At 39.3% G+C, this 20,002-nt stretch overlaps 1 protein-coding gene across 1 annotated transcript in view; it reads right to left on the bottom strand.

Moving 5' to 3' along the window:
- The window catches only part of LOC106551272 (scavenger receptor cysteine-rich domain-containing protein DMBT1), a 140,024-nt gene that overhangs the window by 68,250 nt on the left and 51,772 nt on the right, over window positions 1-20,002 (bottom strand). The window contains 14 exon segments of the mRNA XM_087725018.1: window positions 1,031-1,057; window positions 1,798-1,824; window positions 3,691-4,002; window positions 4,192-4,236; window positions 5,008-5,052; window positions 5,874-5,900; window positions 6,641-6,667; window positions 8,540-8,847; window positions 10,600-10,909; window positions 11,672-11,914; window positions 13,522-13,566; window positions 17,603-17,647; window positions 17,790-17,810; window positions 18,736-19,050. Of these exon segments, the coding sequence (XP_087581144.1) occupies window positions 1,031-1,057; window positions 1,798-1,824; window positions 3,691-4,002; window positions 4,192-4,236; window positions 5,008-5,052; window positions 5,874-5,900; window positions 6,641-6,667; window positions 8,540-8,847; window positions 10,600-10,909; window positions 11,672-11,914; window positions 13,522-13,566; window positions 17,603-17,647; window positions 17,790-17,810; window positions 18,736-19,050 (1,797 nt within the window).

Genomic DNA, 20,002 nt, shown 5'->3' with positions numbered 1-20,002 from the left:
CAGAAACATGCCACAACGTCTTTGTAAACAAAGGTGTATAGAGATAAAAATAATGTTGCGGGGGAAAAACAGCCTTCCTTTTTGATAAAATCACTTAATAGCCTAAATAATTCGGCTCCCAATCAATCAGGACCCAATTCTATTTCTATTTCTATTTATTAAATTTATAGGCCGCCCAATCCCGCAGGACTCTGGGTGGCTTACAGAAATAAAATTTTAAGAAAAAGGTTAAAAAACAGACAGAAGAGAGCCCGCAGGACTCCGGGTGGCTTACAGAAATAAAATTTTAAGAAAAAGGTTAAAAAACAGACAGAAGAGAGCAGATTAAAAGAAACACATCATGCACCTAGTCTAAGCGGGGCTGGACCTCAGTCAAGAGGTCAACAGCCCCAGGCCTGCTGGAATAGCCAGGTTTTGATAGCTTTTTGGAAGGCCATGAGAGTGGGTAGGGTCTGGATCTCTGGGGGTAGTTCATTCCATAGGGCCGGAGCGGCAACAGAGAAGGCCCTCCTCCAGTGCGCCGCCAGCCGACATTGTCTAGCTGATGGCACCTGGAGAAGGCCCACCCTGTGCGATCTTATCGGTCTTAGGGAGGTGTGTGGCAGAAGACGGTCTCATAGATAATCCCTACTGGTTAACCAAAAACAATTTTTAAGTACCCCATAATCACCAAATCATCATTTATTCATTCATTCACTTTTCATCTCCCTTCCCAGAGCAAAATATTCAATGCTTTCATTTTATCTTTCAACTCATTTAAATCAAATAACAACTGGCAGTTATTCTTCTTTTAAATCCATATATTATTCAATGACTTGCTGAAAAGCAAAACTGTAGTCTTCATCGTACATACCTATCTTAAAGACTAATTTTATTTCACACATTGCTTTCATGAACAGAAAAAAAAGAAAGTTGGATGAATGTTTTTTCTCTCTATTTGCCGCTAAAGACATTCCTGGCTCTCTTTCCCCTGAGATTATGATGCAAGGTTTGGTTTTAAGAAACCATAGAAATTTCAGAAAATGCCTACCAGGTGTTGGTGTGGTGACAGCAAAACCTGAAATTAGAAGAAATAACTTTGGTATGGATGAAGATGACAACATACTTATGTTGATGAATTAGAACGTTACATTACTGATAATTTATTATCATCATTTCTTTTATATTTTTATTCTTCTTTAGCTCGATATAATAAAATAAAATAAAAACAAGTACTCCAAACCTGGTTTAAAGTGTTGGAACTGATCCTTGTTCTCTTTTATATTGAGATTATAGGTAGTCTTTATTTAATGAGTCTGCAGTTGATGCTGCCAACTCAATTAACATTATTAAGCACTGTAGTTATTAAATATATGGAGTACTTTAATAAAATTTCCTTAAAGATAATGTAATAAGTTACCGTAACCTGCATAACAGGAACAAATTCTCACATTCTTCTAAGTTCAATAACAAATGCACTTTTTTCTACTGAAGCACATTATTAGTGAAGACTGTCTGACAGTTTTACACAGAATAGCAAAAAGGATCAGTTCAAGACGTCCTGGTTAGATGCTAACATAATTTAGCTTCCTGATGTTAATATTCTGTCAGGAACAGACATGTTCAATCGTTGTTCATTCTCTTTGACCAAACCACATTGTGGCCTAATTAATTTGGCTTCCAATCATTCAGAACCCAATCACTACTAGTTAGCCACACGCAATAGTCACCAGTTTAATTATTTACTTATCATTTTCTCTTAAATTAGGATGCAAGATTTGCTTTTAAATAACAATAGAAATTTAAGCAAACACCTACCAGGTGGTGATGTGGTGACAGCAGGACCTGAAAGTAGAAGAAATAACTTCAGTCTGGGTGAAGAAGACAGCATATGGATGTTGATGAATTAGGAGGTTATATTATATTGCCATTGTTATTTTCATTATTTCCTTTAATTTTTTTTTTTACTATACAGTTTCACAATAAAATAAAATAAAATAAAAAAGGGTCTAGCAAACCTGACAAAGTATTGGTAGTGATGCCTATTGCCTTTTAATATTGAGACTAATTTGTCCACATTTAGTATTTCATGGTATTGGACCTGGGTACTTGAGAGACCGCCTGCTGCCAATTACCTCCCAAAGACCCATTAGATCACACAGGGTCGGCCTCCTCCGGGTTCCATCTACCAGCCAATGCCATCTGGCTACTACCTGGGGGAGGGCCTTCTCTGTGGCAGCTCTGGCCCTTTGGAACGAACTCCCCGCAGAGATTCGGACCCTCACCTCTCTCCAGGCCTTCCGAAAAGCCGTCAAAACCTGGCTTTGCCGGTAGGCCTGGGGTTGATGAGTTCCCCTCCCCTCTCGACCTGTGTGGTTGTGTGATTCTTGGCTATTTTAACTACTTGTATTGTGTTCTATGTTCCCCTTTCCCCCTTTGAGTTGTTCGCCACCCTGAGTCCCTCCCGGAAAAGGGCGGCATATAAATAAAACAAATCTAATCTAATCTAATCTAGTGACTGCAATGGAGTCTGTTACCTCCATTAAACCCTGAGGTTGTTAAATGTGTTAAGAACCTTAAACAAATTTACTTAAAGGTAGTATAATAACTTATTGAAACCTGCATAGCAATACCCAGCAATACCTTAAATCTTGTATGTTCAATAATAAATGCATTTTTTTGTACTGAATGAAGGTTGTCTGAAAGCTTTACAGATAATAGCAATTCGGATCTTTTGTGATCTAATTCTAATTCTACCTACAATAACTGAAAGAAGATAAACTTCGGTTTCCAATGATAATATTCTACCTGGCAACAGTCACATTACATCAACACCTGATTTTTAAATTACTGTTCACTGTGTTTGCATGCTGTAAACCAAGTAAAACATCACAACACTCAGTGACGTGCAGTCAGGGGAGGCAGGGCCTCACCACTGTCATCATGAAAAGAAAAGAAAATGTAAAAGGAAAAAGGCTGAGGTAGTTGTTCCCAGAGTCATAGTGGATGACTCTGCTTAGTGCTTAACTGTTTAAAAAAGCCTCTAAAAAAATTGCCCTCTGCAGGAGGAGGCAAGAGAACCACGTGCTTCATTTAGTCTATCTTTATGATCACTCGAGCAGAGTTAAGCAAGGGTTAAAAGGTAAAAAATTCCTTATGTAGATGAGGCACCTGGTTCTCTCACCACCTCCTGTAGAGGGCATATTTTTTAGAGGCTTTTTTTTCAACAGTTAAGCAGAGTCATCCATTGGAGGCTCTGGCAGCAGCTAATCCAGCCTTACTTCAGCAGCTCTTGCCTTTTTCTTTTTACCTTTTTTACATTTTCATCATGGCAGACAAGAGAAGAGTTGAAATCCTCTGTGAAACAGCTGGAAAAGGTAGGTGGGTCGGAGGGAGAGGGGAGGAATTCAAAATTATTGTAATTTGTAAGTAATTGTAATTTGTATTATTATAAGTAATTTGTATGTGTGTTTTAGCCGCTCTCAGCTGGCGCGCGGGCTGGTACTTTATTTTTTATATTTTAAAGCCCTGCCGCTGTGCCCACCATAGGCCGGCATGGCACCGGGACTTTAAAGCCATGCCGCCGCGCCAGCAAGCCCCAACACTGGCAGACATAGGGCGGCAGACATAGGGCGGCTTTTGCCCGCTTGCCTCACCGGCCATAAACCTCACCGCACGTCACTGACAACACTTGATGCAGTTTATAAGTACCTGAGCAAACCACCCCAGCATCTTCCTTGTGGCGACAGTCATGAACGCCCCAAGGTTTATGGGCGCATTCTTCAAGAGAGGATTCGTTTCCCTTGCACTGGACCTGATCCAGGAAGATGCTGCCAGTTCCTTCCCCAAATCGGGCATCAGTTAGGGCTTGAAGGGCCTCTCCACAGACAAGCTGCCTACACACAACTTGTGCATCATTCATGTCCCAGCCATCGTCACAAATTGTTCCCCAGCTTCCATTGTAAAAGACCTCAACGCGACCTTGACATTTGTCTTTTCCATTCACCAGTCTCAGAGATTTTTCTGGAAAGGAAAACAAATGCAGATTGGACTTTCACCCCAGTTATCTAATTTCTAAAACTCTTTACTACTAAATAGAGAGGAATCACCTCTGCTGTTTTCTTTTCCACCACTCATGATCAGCTGGAAGTGCTGTAGGTTTATTGTTATAATAGTTATTATAAGAATGAAAGTCCCACATATAATAAATACCTCTTATTCCCTGAGTAGTCAGTTTAGCAGAGGATGTAGAAATGGCTGAGAAAACCAAAAAAAAAATAGTTATATGACTCTGAAAGTTTTACAGAAGTTCTTTGTTTATCATGTACGTGTAGAGATAAAAAAATAATAGTGGGAAAAAACAACAACCATTCTCCTAATTTTAAACTTCCTCTCAATCCATTTTCTTTTCCTACGTATAGTTGTTTACAAATTCAATCCTTGTTCATTCTCTTTGACAAGACCACATTATAGCCTAATACATTTGGTTCCCAATTTTTCAGGAGACCCAAGCCTTATTGGTCAACCAAAACCATTTTTTAAGTATCCCATAGTCACCAATTTATTCAGTCAGTCAGTCAGTCCGCCTTGCTATCATATTTTCACAAACATTATCAAGCACATCATGAGCTTGAGAGTTCAAACACTGGATTGACTTACATATTAATTGCTCCATGGCAGATAAAGTAAAAAAAAAAATCCTTGTTAGATTTATAAACCATCTCCACAAGAACCTGAATAAGGAGCCCTCCTTAATTTTATCTACACACGAACCTTGTTAATTAGGTTAAGCTGAGAGAATGATTGGCTCAAAGGTAACCTAGAAGTTCTCATGGTGGATCTGAACCTGGATCTCCACAGATCTAGTCCACATGACCTGTTATTTGAGATGTGGTACAATAAAGGAACCATTTGGAATCAGCCTGCAAGCAATCATTGTTATCATCTGGAAGTGCTGTTGCTTTACAATATTTATTACAATATTTATTATTATAAGAATGCAAGTTCACTTCAGCATATAATAAATACCTTTTATTTTCTGTGTAATCAGATCTGCAGAGGTTCTAGAAAGGTCTGAGAAAAATAAATTGTATAGTTATGTTTCAGAAACGTGCCACAACGTCTTTGTAAACAAAGGTGTATAGAGATAAAAATAATGTTGCGGGGGAAAAACAGCCTTCCTTTTTGATCAAATCACTTGATGGAGCCGATGTGGCGCAGTGGTTAAATGCAGCACTGCAGGCTACTTCAGCTGACTGCAGTTCAGCAGTTTGGCTGTTCAAATCTCACTGGCTCAGGGTTGACTCAGCCTTCCATCCTTCTGAGGTGGGTAAAATGAGGACCCGGATTGTTGTTGGGGGCAATATGCTGACTCTGTAAACCGCTTAGAGAGGGCTGAAAGCCCTATGAAGTGGTATATAAGTCTAACTATTGCTATACTTAATAGCCTAAATAATTCAGCTCCCAATCAATCAGGTCCCAATCCCTACTGGTTAACCAAAAACAATTTTTAAGTACCCCATAATCACCAAATCATCATTCATTCATTCATTCACTTTTCATCTCCCTTCCCAGAGCAAAATATTCAATGCTTTCATTTTATCTTTCAACTCATTTAAATCAAATAACAACTGGCAGTTATTCTTCTTTTAAATATATCCATATATTATTCAATGACTTGCTGAAAAGCAAAACTGCAGTCTTCATCGTACATACCTATCTTAAAGACTAATTTTATTTCACACATTGCTCTCAGTGAACAGAAAAAAAAAGAAAGTTGGATGAATGTTTTTTCTCTCTATTTGCCGCTAAAGACATTCCTGGCTCTCTTTCCCCTGAGATTATGATGCAAGATTTAGTTTTAAGAAACCATAGAAATTTCAGAAAATACCTACCAGGTGTTGGTGTGGTGACAGCAAAACCTGAAATTAGAAGAAATAACTTTGGTATGGATGAAGATGACAACATACTTATGTTGATGAATTAGAACGTTACATTACTGATAATTTATTATCATCATTTCTTTTATATTTTTATTCTTCTTTAGCTCGATATAATAAAATAAAATAAAAACAAGTACTCCAAACCTGGTTTAAAGTGTTGGAACTGATCCTTGTTCTCTTTTATATTGAGATTATAGGCAGACTTTATTTAATGAGTCTGCAGTTGATGCTGCCAACTCAATTAACATTATTAAGCACTGTAGTTATTAAATATATGGAATACTTTAATAAAATTTCCTTAAAGATAATGTAATAAGTTACCGTAATCTGCATAACAGGAACAAATTCTCACATTCTTCTAAGTTCAATAACAAATGCACTTTTTTCTACTGAAGCACATTTTTAGTGAAGACTGTCTGACAGTTTTACACAGAATAGCAAAAAGGATCAATTCAAGACCTCCTGGTTAGATGCTAACATAATTTAGCTTCCTGATGTTAATATTCTGCCAGGAACAGACATGTTCAATCGTTGTTCATTCTCTTTGACCAAACCACATTGTGGCCTAATTAATTTGACTTCCACTCATTCAGAACCCAATCACTACTAGTTAGCCACACACAATAGTCACCAGTTTAATTATTTATTTATCATTTTCTCTTAAATTAGGATGTAAGATTTGCTTTTAAATAACAATAGAAATTTAAGCAAATACCTACCAGGTGGTGATGTGGTGACAGCAGGACCTGAAAGTAGAAGAAATAACATCGGTCTGGGTGAAGAAGACAGCATATGGATGTTGATGAATTAGGAGGTTATATTATATTGCCATTGTTATTTTCATTATTTCCTTTAAAAAATTTTTACTATACAGTTTCACAAAAAAATAAAATAAAATAAAAAAGGGTCTAGCAAACCTGACAAAGTATTGGTAGTGATGCCTATTGCCTTTTAATATTGAGACTAAGGTAGTCCACATTTAGTATTTCATGGTATTGGACCTGGGTACTTGAGAGACCGCCAGCTGCCAATTACCTCCCAAAGACCCATTAGATAGCACAGGGCTGGCCTCCTCCGGGTTCCGTCTACCAGCCAATGCCATCTGGCTACTACCCAGGGGAGGGCCTTCTCTGTAGCAGCTCCGGCCCTTTGGAATGAACTCCCCGCAGAGATTTGGACCCTCACCTCTCTCCAGGCCTTCCGAAAAGCCGTCAAAACCTGGCTTTGCCGGCAGGCCTGGGGTTGATGAGTTCCCCTCCCCTCTCGACCTGTGTGGTTGTGTGATTCTTGGCTATTTTAACTACTTGTATTGTGTTCTATGTTCCCCTTTGCCCCTTTGAGTTGTTCGCCGCCCTGAGTCCCTCCCGGAAAAGGGCGGCATATAAATAAAACAAATCTAATCTAATCTAATCTAATCTAGTGACTGTAATGGAGTCTGTTACCTCCATTAAGCCCCGAGGTTGTTAAATGTGTTAAGAACCTTAAACAAATTTACTTAAAGGTAGTATAATAACTTATTGAAACCTGCATAGCAATACCCAGCAATACCTTAAATCTTGTATGTTCAATAATAAATGCATTTTTTGTACTGAATGAAGGTTGTCTGAAAGCTTTACAGATAATAGCAATTAGGATCTTTTGCGATCTAATTCTAATTCTAATTCTACCTACAATAACTGAATGAAGACAAACTTCAGTTTCCAATGATAATATTCTACCTGGCAACAGCCACATTACATCAACACCTGATTTTTAAATTACTGTTCACTGTGTTTGCATGCTGTAAACCAAGTAAAACATCACAACACTCAGTGACGTGCAGTCAGGGGAGGCAGGGCCTCACCACTGTCATCATGAAAAGAAAAGAAAATGTAAAAGGAAAAAGGCTGAGGTAGTTGTTCCCAGAGTCATAGTGGATGACTCTGCTTAGTGCTTAACTGTTTAAAAAAGCCTCTAAAAAAATTGCCCTCTGCAGGAGGAGGCAAGAGAACCACGTGCTTCATTTAGTCTATCTTTATGATCACTCGAGCAGAGTTAAGCAAGGGTTAAAAGGTAAAAAATTCCTTATGTAGATGAGGCACGTGGTTCTCTCACCTCCTCCTGTAGAGGGCACTTTTTAGAGGCTTTTTTTAAACAGTTAAGCAGAGTCATCCATTGGAGGCTCTGGCAGCAGCTAATCCAGCCTGACCTCAGCAGCTCTTGCCTTTTTCTTTTTACCTTTTTTACATTTTCATCATGGCAGACAAGAGAAGAGTTGAAATCCTCTGTGAAACAGCTGGAAAAGGTAGGTGGGTCGGAGGGAGAGGGGAGGAATTCAAAATTATTGTAATTTGTAAGTAATTGTAATTTGTATTATTATAAGTAATTTGTATGTGTGTTTTAGCCGCTCTCAGCTGGCGCGCGGGCTGGTACTTTATTTTTTATATTTTAAAGCCCTGCCGCTGTGCCCACCATAGGCCGGCATGGCACCGGGACTTTAAAGCCATGCCGCCGCGCCAGCAAGCCCCAACACTGGCAGACATAGGGCGGCAGACATAGGGCGGCTTTTGCCCGCTTGCCTCACCGGCCATAAACCTCACCGCACGTCACTGACAACACTTGATGCAGTTTATAAGTACCTGAGCAAACCACCCCAGCATCTTCCTTGTGGCGACAGTCATGAACGCCCCAAGGTTTATGGGCGCATTCTTCAAGAGAGGACTCGTTTCCCTTGCACTGGACCTGATCCAGGAAGATGCTGCCAGTTCCTTCCCCAAATCGGGCATCAGTTAGGGCTTGAAGAGCCTCTCCACAGGCAAGCTGCCTACACACAACTTGTGTGTCATTCATGTCCCAGCCATCGTCACAAATTGTTCCCCAGCTTCCATTGTAAAAGACCTCAACGCGGCCACTACACTTGTCTTTTCCATTCACCAGTCTCAGAGATTTTTCTGGAAAGGAAAACAAATGCAGATTGGACTTTCATCTCAGATATCTTATTTCTAAAACTCTTTACTACTAAATAGAGAGGAATCACCTCTCCTGTTCTCTTTTCCACCACTCATGATCAGCTGGAAGTGCTGTAGGTTTATTGTTATAATAGTTATTATAAGAATGAAAGTCCCACATATAATAAATACCTCTTATTCCCTGAGTGGTCAGCTTAGCAGAGGATGTAGAAATGGCTGAGAAAACAAAAAAAAAATAGTAATATGACTCTGAAAGTTTTACAGAAGTTCTTTGTTTATCATGTACGTGTAGAGATAAAAAAATAATAGTGGGGAAAAAAACAACCATTCTCCTAATTTTAAACTTCCTCTCAATCCATTTTCTTTTCCTACATATATTTGTTTATAATTTCATTCCTTGTTCATTCTCTTTAACTAGCAATAGCAATAGCAGTTAGACTTATATACCACTTCATAGGGCTTTCAGCCCTCTCTAAGCGGTTTACAGAGTCAGCATATCGCCCCCACAGTCTGGGTCCTCATTTCACCCACCTTGGAAGGATGGAAGGCTGAGTCAACCTTGAGCCGGTGAGATTAGAACCGCTGAACTGCAGATAGCAATCAGCTGAAGTGGTCTGCAGTACTGCACCCTAACCACTGCGCCACCTCAGCTCTAAACCACTTTATAGCCTAATTAATTTGGCTTCTAATCATTCAGGAGCCAATCTCTACTGGTTAATTACAAGCAATTTGTAAGTACCCAATTTAGCTATTTACTTATCATTTCCTACTTATGATTAAGATGCAAGATTTGCTTTTACATAATAATAGGAATTGAAACAAATATCTACCAGGTTGTGATGTGGTGACAGCAGGACCTGAAAATAGAAGAAATAACTTCAGTCTGGGTGAAGACGACAGCATACTGATGTTAATTAATTAGGACATTATATTATATTGCTATTATTATTATCATTATTTCTTTTATAATTTTTTAGTATTCTGTTTGACACAATAAACTAAACTAAAATAAAGAATGCATTAGTAGTGATGTCTATTGCCTTTTAATATTGAGACTAAGGTAGTCCACATTTAGTGACTGCAGTTGAGTCTGTTACCTCCATCTTTGTCCTGTGGTTGTTAAACATTTTAAAAACCTTAAACAATAGCAATAGCAATAGCAGTTAGACTTATATACCGCTTCATAGGGCTTTCAGCCCTCTCTAAGGGGTTTACAGAGTCAGCATATCGCCCCCAACAACAATCTGGGTCCTCATTTTACCCACCTCGGAAGGATGGAAGGCTGAGTCAACCTTGAGCCGGTGAGATTTGAACCGCCGAACTGCAGAACTGCAGTCAGCTGAAGTAGCCTGCAGTGCTGCATTTAACCACTGCGCCACCTCGGCTCTTATACAAATTAAACAAATTTACTGAAAGATAATATAACAACTTATAGAAAGCTGCGTAAAAAGGCCCAGTCCTTAAATCTTTTTATATTCAATAATAAATGCATTTTTGAACTGAATGTTGTCTGAAAGCTTTACACATAATAGCAATTAGGATCCTGTGCAATCCAATTCTAGATCCCCTTCTCTAGCTGAATGAAGACAAACTTTGGTTCCTAATGATAATATTTTACCTAGCAACAGTCACATTGCAACGACACCTGATTTATAAATTATTGTTTATTGTATCTGGATAACATAAACCAAGTAAAGCATCACAAAACTTGATGCAGTTTAAAAGTAATTGAGCAAACGACCCCAGCATCTTCCTTGTGGCGACAGTCATGAACGCCCCAAGGTTTATGCGCGCATTCTTCAAGAGAGGATTCGTCCCCCTTTCACTGGACCTGATCCAGGAAGATGCTGCCAGTTCTTTCCCCAAATGCGGCATTAGGTAGGGCTTGAAGGGCCTTTCCACAGGCAAGCTGCCTACACACAACTTGTGTGTCATTCATGTCCCAGCCATCATCACAAATTGTTCCCCAGCTTCCATTGTAAAAGACCTCAACGCGACCACGACATTTGTCTTTTCCATTCACCAGTCTCAGAGATTTTTCTTGAAATGAAAACAAATGCAGATTGGACTTTCATCTCAGATATCTTATTTCTAAAACTCTTTACTACTAAATAGAGAGGAATTACCTCTGCTGTTCTGCTTTGCTCACATGGGTGGAAAGGTGATCAACTGGAATAGCAATAGCAGTTAGACTTATATACCGCTTCATAGGGCTTTCAGCCCTCTCTAAGCGGTTTACAGAGTCAGCATATCGCCCCCAACAACAATCTGGGTCCTCATTTTACCCACCTCGGAAGGATGGAAGGCTGAGTCAACCTTGAGCCGGTGAGATTTGAACCGCCGAACTGCAGATAACAGTCAGCTGAAGTGGCCTGCAGTGCTGCACCCTAACCACTGCGCCACCACGGCTCTTTATTGTTTACAATATTTATTGCTATTATAAGAATGAACGTCCCACATATAATAAAAGCCTCTTATTTCTTAAGAAGAACTTGTTTGTTATCGTAGATGTATAGGGATAAAAATAATGCTGTGAAAGAAACCCAACCATGCTCTTTCACTTCTTCTTCGTCTCAATGTATGTGCTCTTCCTACATATACCTATTTGTTTTCAAATTCAAAGCTTGTTCATTTTCTTTGACCAAACCACTTTGTCCTATTGCTTTTGGACTGATTTAGCTTAATTAATTTGGCTCCCAATCATTCAAGACACTATCACTGTTTTACGTCATCCACAGTCAACAAATGTTTTCTTTGTTTATTTATCAAATTTATATACTATCTCACTACTTTAAGCAATACTTGGGTTACTAATGATAGTACCAATCACAGAAGTAGAAGCAGGTGTTTTCGACTCTTCTACAGCTTCTTGAGAAGTGGTTGCCAAGCCTGGCATTTCTTCCTTCTGGGTTATTGAATGGGTAGTCTTAGATGATGTTGTAGTTCTATAGGACATTTCTACAGTTCTCATAGTAGTTGTTATTTCTTTCTCAGTTGCTGGGTGAGTGGTTTCCAAGGTTTTTTTAGTTGGGAAATATGTGGAATCTACCAAGAAATAGGAATCAAAATAATTTTGGGTTACATAATGAGCTTCAGAATAATTTATTTCCGGGCTACATCTATTTATGAGTGAGGTTTTTTTTAATGCTCTACTGCCACAGCACTCTTATATGATGTAAGATCAAAAGCACTGAGAACTTGAAGAATTTGCTTATTTAGTTATTCAGTTTATAGTGCCACCCATCTCACCTAAGTGACTCTGGAAGGTGTACAAAAATAAAAAATAGTAATTAACATAGAAATAAAAAAGCAAAATAAAAGCCGTTAGAACCATTTCTGAAATCCTGGAAAATAACACAAGTTTAGCTTCACGGCACTGTTGAAAATGCAATATTTTATGTGTGACGCAATCTAAATATCCAAAAGAATACTACACAGAGGTGGGTTCCTACCAGTTTGCACCAGTTCGGTAGAACCGGTTCGTCAAATCTACCGAACCGGTTAGAAGAGGTTCCACCAGTGCACCCCGAAAGCAGGCCACACCTACAGAAGAGGTTCCAAAAAATTTTGAAACCCACCACTGAAACACACACACACACACACACACACACAGAGAGAGAGAGAGAGAGAGAGACAGACAGACAGACAGACAGACAGACAGACACACAGAGAGAAAGAGAAAGAAAGGAAGAAAGAAAGAAAGAAAAAAGAAAAAAAGAAAGAAAAAGTGAGAGAGATGAAAGAAAAAAAGGAAAAAGGGACAGAGAGACAAAAGGAAGGAAAGAGAAAGAGAGAGAGAGAGAGGGAGGGAGGGAGGGAGGGAGGAAGAAAGAAAACACATGGCCGGCAAGCCACTCCCACCAGGTCACATGGCCGGCAAGCCACTCCCACAAAGGAGGCCACACCCACAGAGTAGATTCGAAATTTTTTTGAAACCCACCACTGAATACTACCATATATTTATGGTTCTTTTCTTTTATAAAAAAATCAAACCATTGATGGGTGTCTTTTTTCAGAAACAAAAAAACCCATTATTACATATCCACCTGTGATCTCAATAAGGATTTGTTTTATTTCAGTAAATGAATTTCAGCTTGGGTAACCAACTTGCCATGTGTGCAATTTAAGTATAGCAGGAAATCAAGCAAAAGGAAAAAAGGGCCATTTTTAAAGATGATGCTTTTTGCAAGTGATAATAACAAGTTTTAATAGAATTGTATCTGTTGACACATTCAGGTTTTTAACTGTGTTTTTTATTTTTTTAATCCTTTTAAAACACCTTCTTTAGATTCAAAGGAACTCGATTTAATGTAAAAACTACAACAACACTAATGCTATTCAGCAAATAGTTACATAAGAGTTTTTTTTTAAAACTCTTGTCTGGGTGCTTATGCAATGACATAGATCAGTTTTATTATGCTATATTGAATACAGAAGATAGTTGAATTTTGCTGTGTATGACAGATTGTGTATATTTTATTTAGATGCAATATTTTATCACACAGAACAATATGGTCCACTAAACTATGCCACAAAAAGTATGGCCAAGCGTAGAAAACAGGCTTTACAAATGTCTTAGCATTAATCATAATCATTTATAGAACAGAACACACACACAAAAAGGTATATCTATTTCAGCATGTAAGAAATACCTCTTATTTCCTGTGTAGTCAGATCTACGGAGGTTGTAGAAAGATCTGACAAAAACAATAAATTGTAGAGTTAACTTGTTAGGCAAACACCTGGCACTAATACATTCTGTGTACCGGCTTTGTTTGTCTGTATACGTATTTTGAGGAACTGTATTTCTGTATCTCCATCAGAGATAGAGTTCGTGGATCTGTAATGAGAATTCTAGGCTTTGTAGCTCCCCTTCATTCATCCAGACAAAATGGGAACAAGTGAAAGACCTTTTGTCAAATGTATATGGAAATTCTCAGTAATTCCACAATAGACCCCAAAAGTGCTTTGTTTTCCCAAGAGGCAACTCCAGAAAGTCCAGTTGCCACTTGGGGGGGGGGGGGGGAAGCAAACATCTTTTGTCAAAAGAACAAAGTGTCAGCTAACTGGATGTTTTTCATCTCCCATCTCTCCCTTTTTGAAGATATAAAGCTATTGGGTGGAGCACTGAGTTTGCTTCTTAGCATTTAGCAATAGCAATAGCAGTTAGACTTATATACCGCTTCATAGGGCTTTCAGCCCTCTCTAAGCGGTTTACAGAGTCAGCATATTGCCCCCAACAACAATCCCGGTCCTCATTTCACCCACCTCGGAAGGATGGAAGGCTGAGTCAACCCTGAGCCGGTGAGATTTGAACCGCCGAACTGCAGAACTGCAGTCAGCTGAAGTAGCCTGCAGTGCTGCATTTAACCACTGCGCCACCTCGGCTCTTAATTTCTGAAGATGAAGAGCAATTGTTCTCAGACTGATTCTGAGGGTTGAGAAATGTAAAAAAAATCATGTGTGGAAGTATCCTGATACTGTATAATATGTTAACCACAGTGGTGGGCTTCCATTTTTTAAATACTGGTTTGTTTGTGCGCTCACTTGTGTGCATGCGACGCTTCTGCGCATGTGCAGAAGCATCCAGGCAGGTGGGCAGATCCATTTCATTTCATTTCATTTATTAAATTTATAGGCCGCCCAATCCCGGAGGACTCCGGGCGGCTTACAATGAAAGAAGAAGAAAAAAGAAAAACAAAATAAGTAAAAAAAAAATAGTTTAAAATACACAACACACATTCGTTCTAGTCGGGGCTGGACCTTAACACTAAGGTCAACAGCCCCAGGCCTGCCGGAACAGCCAGATTTTAACGGCTTTCCTGAAGGCAATGAGAATGGGTAAGGTCCGGACCTCTGGGGGTAGCTGATTCCACAGGGTCGGAGCAGCCACAGAGAAGGCTCTCCTCCGGGGGCCCGCCAGCCGACACTGACCGGCTGACGGTATCCGAAGGAGGCCCACCCTGTGGGATCTTATCGGCCATTGGGAGGTGTATGGCGATCCTGATCCGGGCCGAACCAGGAGCAACCTACCTCTGGTTACATAATCAAGGCAGTTCATTACACGAAATTGGAAATTACCTGCAGAAAATTCCACTTCAGTCTCCACTATAATCAGTTCCGTACATTCAAACCATTCTGGGCAATAACATTGGCCCCAGGCTAGTCTTTACGTTCAACATATTCAAGAAGGATTACAGGTAATCCTCAACTTACAACAGTCCATTTAGTGTAGAGCCGAGGTGGCGCAGTGGTTAAATGCAGCACTGCAGGCTACTTCAGCTGACTGCAGTTCTGCAGTTCGGCTGTTCAAATCTCACCAGCTCAAGGTTGACTCAGCCTTCCATCCTTCCGAGGTGGGTAAAATGAGGACCCGGATTGTTGGGGGCAATATGCTGACTCTGTAAACCACTTAGAGAGGGCTGAAAGCCCTATGAAGCGGTATATAAGTCTAACTGCTATTGCTATTGCTATTGTTCAAAGTTACAATGGCATTAAAAAAAGTGACTTACAACCTTTTTTGACAGTTATGACTGTTGCAGCATCCCCATGATCACATGATCAAAATTCAGACACTTGACAACTGACTCTTATTTATGACAATTGCAGTGTCCCAGGTTCATGCGATCACCTTTTGCAACCTTCTGTCAAGCAAGTCCGTAGGGAAGCCAGATTCATTTAAGAACCATGTCTTAACAACGGAAGTGATTCATTTAATTGTCAGGTTTAATTGTCAGTGGCAAGAAAGGTTGTACAGTGGTGAAAACTCACTTAACAGATGTCTTATTTAGTAACTGAAATTTTGGTCTCAATTGTGGTTGAAAGTTGAGGACTACCTGTATTTCTGAGGCATCACAAAAATAAACCTTTCCATGCAATAGCAATAGCAGTTAGACTTATATACCACTTCATAGGGCTTTCAGCCCTTTCTAAGCGGTTTACAGAGTCAGCATATCGCCCCCAACAACAATCCGGGTCCTCATTTTACCCACCTCGGAAGGATGGAAGGCTGAGTCAACTTTGAGCCGGTGAGATTTGAACAGCTGAACTGCAGAACTGCAGTCAGCTGAAGTAGCCTGCAGTGCTGCACTCTAACCACTGCGCCACCTCGGCTCATGCACAGGAAAGGTAACATCACAATTAATCTTTTGGCACACTACACCTGCTCCTATCTTTTCCCAACAAATAAAAACTTGTACCCCATTATAGCAAAGGTCAGCATCCCTTCTGCAACCTTGTCCCCCATTTATCGGGTAGTAATTAATAAATAGATACATTTAGATTAGGGTACAACACCTCTTTCAGATCAAGAATTTTTGACTTTGGTGTTAGAGCTACAGGGCAGGAAATAAATTGGGACCCAGAGATGCCTCAGATGAAAGCTCAAGATGAAAAAAAAAATGATTTCACATTATTTATTGACTTAAAATGAATTAATTTAAATCTAATTAACGCAAGCATTTTACGAATATTGAATAATGTTCTCCTTATGTCACATTATGAATGGCAGAGAGGCTCAAGCTCACAGCCAAGTTTTGGGGAAACTGCATGTGACCCTGGAGCCAACTATTGTTTTTCTCACCAAAAACCCACATTATAATCTGAAGGAACAGACTATCTCTGGCAAAATTGAAAGTTGGGTGCAGAGGCCTCACACAACTCATACCATTTCCAAATGGACTCTCACTATCTTGTTATATAGTACTGCTTCCTGAATAGCAGTTAACAAATTTAACAGTGGTGTATTGGGAACTGTTATTCTTCCTAAAAGTTATTCTTCCTAAAAGTTATTCTTCCTAAAAGTTATTCTTCCTAAAAGTTACCAAGGTACACCCACATTACACCTATCCACCGCGAGCTGCACTGGCTCCCTATCGGTCTCCGAGCGCGATTCAAGGTGCTGGTTATTACCTTTAAAGCCCTACATGGCCTAAGACCTGGATATCTGCGAGACCGTCTTCTACCGCATACCTCCCAACGACCGATAAGATCGCACTGGTTGGGCCTTCTCCAGGTGCCGTCAGCCAGACAATGACAGCTGGCGGCTCCCCGGGGGAGGGCCTTCTCTGTAGCCACTCCGACCCTATGGAATGAACTACCCCCAGAGATCCGGACCCTATCCACTCTCATGGCCTTCCGAAAGGCTATCAAAACCTGGCTATTCTGGCAGGCCTGGGGCTGTTGACCTCATGACCGAGGTCCAGCCCCGATTAGACTGGGTGCATGATGTAGTTTTTTTTTAAATCTGTTCTTCCTCCCTTTTTAACTCTTCACTTTTTAAAATGTATTTTCTGTAAGCCGCCCGGAGTCCTTCGGGATTGGGTGGCCTATAAATTCATTAAATCAAATCAAATCAAATCAAGTTAAGAACAAACATTATTTATGCCGAAAGCACCCCTGATATTAATGGAGCAAACTCCTGACAAACCTAACCCTTCCTTACTTCATCTGCCTTCACCCATATTTTATATCTTTGTACTCCTTTTGCAATAGTGGATAAGGTGCTGGCCTAGAAATCAGGAGACCGAGTTCTAGTTTCACTTTAGGCGTGAAAGCCGACTGGGTGATTTTGAGCTGGTCACTCATTCTCAACTCAGCTCACGTCCCAGGGTGGGTTTTTGTGGGAAAGATGGGAAGAGTAAGGAGTATGAAGCATATTTGCCACCATTTATTTGTAAAATAATAAATGGGGGATGAAAATCTAATAAATGAATAATGTTTTAAGATGCTTACCTTTAGATGTAGCAAATGGAGTTGGAGTTGGTATTTCTGTACTGCCTGTCATCAGAGAAACCACATTTCAGTTTGTAAAGTATTGTAAAAATGAACAAAATCATGACTGGATTCCCCAGAATGGTTATGGGTTTAAGAAAAATCAACCCGCTCTCATTTTTAACCAAGTGTAAATAAAGAAACTTACCTGTTGGTAGTAATTCAGCATCTTTTAACAAAAAGGAAGAAAATGTTGATAATGTTATTTAATTTTATTACTGCATAAATTACAATATTATCATATATTATTTTTATGAAAATCTAGATATTTAGTTACAAGGAATCATTTGCATTTTCATCTCTCATGGATGCTTATAATGCTTATGATCGAATTGGATGAACAAAAACTGCAATTAGCTTCATAATTTACATTCTATAAAAGGACTATAAAAGGATTGTAAAATTAATAATACAGAGTGATAGCATTTTAATAAGTTCTTTGATCTTTTGCATAAGCCATTTGTAAATAACAAATAACTTGTCATTAATAGTCAATTAGAAAGACTATAATAGTCCACTTTGAGATATCATAGATTGTTATATCTTAATTACAGTAGATGGCTAATGTTTCTTGACTTGTCAGTTTAGGAAACAATTGCATATCTGTTACTTAATAGGCATTGATCAAACAGAGACAAGCAATTAACTCACATGGTTGATCTCAATAAAACTAAACAGGGTTTGACTTATTTAATATTTGCATGCAAGGCTACAGAATTTTAGGCTAGACCAAAGAAGGCAACAGTAAAGTCCTTCATTAGGCCAATATGTTAATTTAGTTATACAAGGAGTTGAGTTTAATCTGAAGAAGCAGTTACCTTTCTTATAGAACACAGTTTTCTTAGCTAATAAGAATAATAGTTCACTAATTTCATTAGTTCTGCATTTCAGATAAACTCTATATATGTTTCTGTTTCTTCAACTTTTGACTTGGTACTATCTGATTCAGATTACTTGACCAAATGATGTTAGTTTGTACACTGACTAAATGTTCTACTTTTAGTCATCCTTTAGTAACTTTTTAGTTGAGATATCTGACTTGGCTTCATTTTTAAAGATCTACATCATATATAAATATACAGACAGATGTATACCTGAGCAAACGACACCAACATCCTCATTGTGTCCACAGTCATGATTGAACCACCCACGGTGAACACAATCCCAGATGGCAGCCTCACTTCCTGTGCATCTTACATCATCCAGGCTGATGGGCCCTGATCCTTGGCCAAAGTATGCCCATCCTACCACCGTAGTTGCATTGCCACATGCAAGTTGTTTACACACTATATGTGCATTGGTCATATTAAAGTAGTCATCACAAACAGTCCCCCAACTTCCATTAAAATAAACCTCTAATCTTCCGGCACATCTGTTCCGTCCATTGACTAAGCGTAGTTCCTGTGTCCCTTTCAAAAACACAAATGATATTATTGTAAGTGGTTGTGGTAAAATAAAATTAGATCAGTTCAATACTGTTCTGAATTTTCTGCAATACTCTTCTGAATAATGCTACAATATAATCTGCAAAATAATAACTTTAGATCAACATGGTACATGATGGATTCGGTTCACCGACAAATGCGTGCTCGACAAAAGCGCGCCGACAAAACCGCGTCAAGAAAACCGCGAGGTCAAAATCGCGCCCACAGAAGCTGCCATCAACAAACAATGCGAAAACAATGTAATAACCCTAACCCTAACCAAGCTTTTGTGGGCGCGGTTTTGTCGGCATTCTTTTGTGGGAGTGCTTTTGACGTCGTGGTTTTCTCGCCGCGGTTTTGTCGGCGCGCTTTTGTCGGGCGCGCATTTGACGGGTCACGGATGAATTCATAGTAGCTTTATTATTCTTACCATAATTCCTGAGCGGATTCATTTTATTCATAGAAATCACCGAAAAGGATTCTCTAAGAGCAGTTTTGTGGGCATTTCTTGATGAATGATTGCTAGTACCATCCAAAGACAAATTGTCCAGCTATTTCACAATTCTCATGAAAACCATTTTTGGATTGGCACAAAAGCATTAAAATATGTACACACTGGCTTTGCACTTTTTGTGCAAGATTTGTACACTGATTCTTTTGCTTCTGTGCATCCAAATTCATAGAATCAAGAGGTAACATTGAGCTAAGCATAGCTGATTCATGCTTTACAATATTGCGGGGTGTTTTCTGAACACTGTGCGCAAAGCAGCAACAATTTCTCAGTTTACTGAGATTTAACAACCACCTATCACCTTCTAAGATCCAAGAAAATATATAACATAAAACATAGAACATTATAATATAATATGAGATGAGATATAATATAATAATATATCCTCAATACCTGATTCTTGTAGAAGTGCAGCATGTATTAGCA

The sequence above is a fragment of the Thamnophis sirtalis genome, unplaced genomic scaffold (assembly GCF_051295495.1).
Source record: "Thamnophis sirtalis isolate CommonGarterSnake01/CBP01778 unplaced genomic scaffold, rThaSir2_p1.2 scaffold_11, whole genome shotgun sequence".
Lineage (NCBI taxonomy): Eukaryota > Metazoa > Chordata > Lepidosauria > Squamata > Natricidae > Thamnophis > Thamnophis sirtalis.
This window is presented reverse-complemented; position numbering and strand designations above follow the sequence as displayed.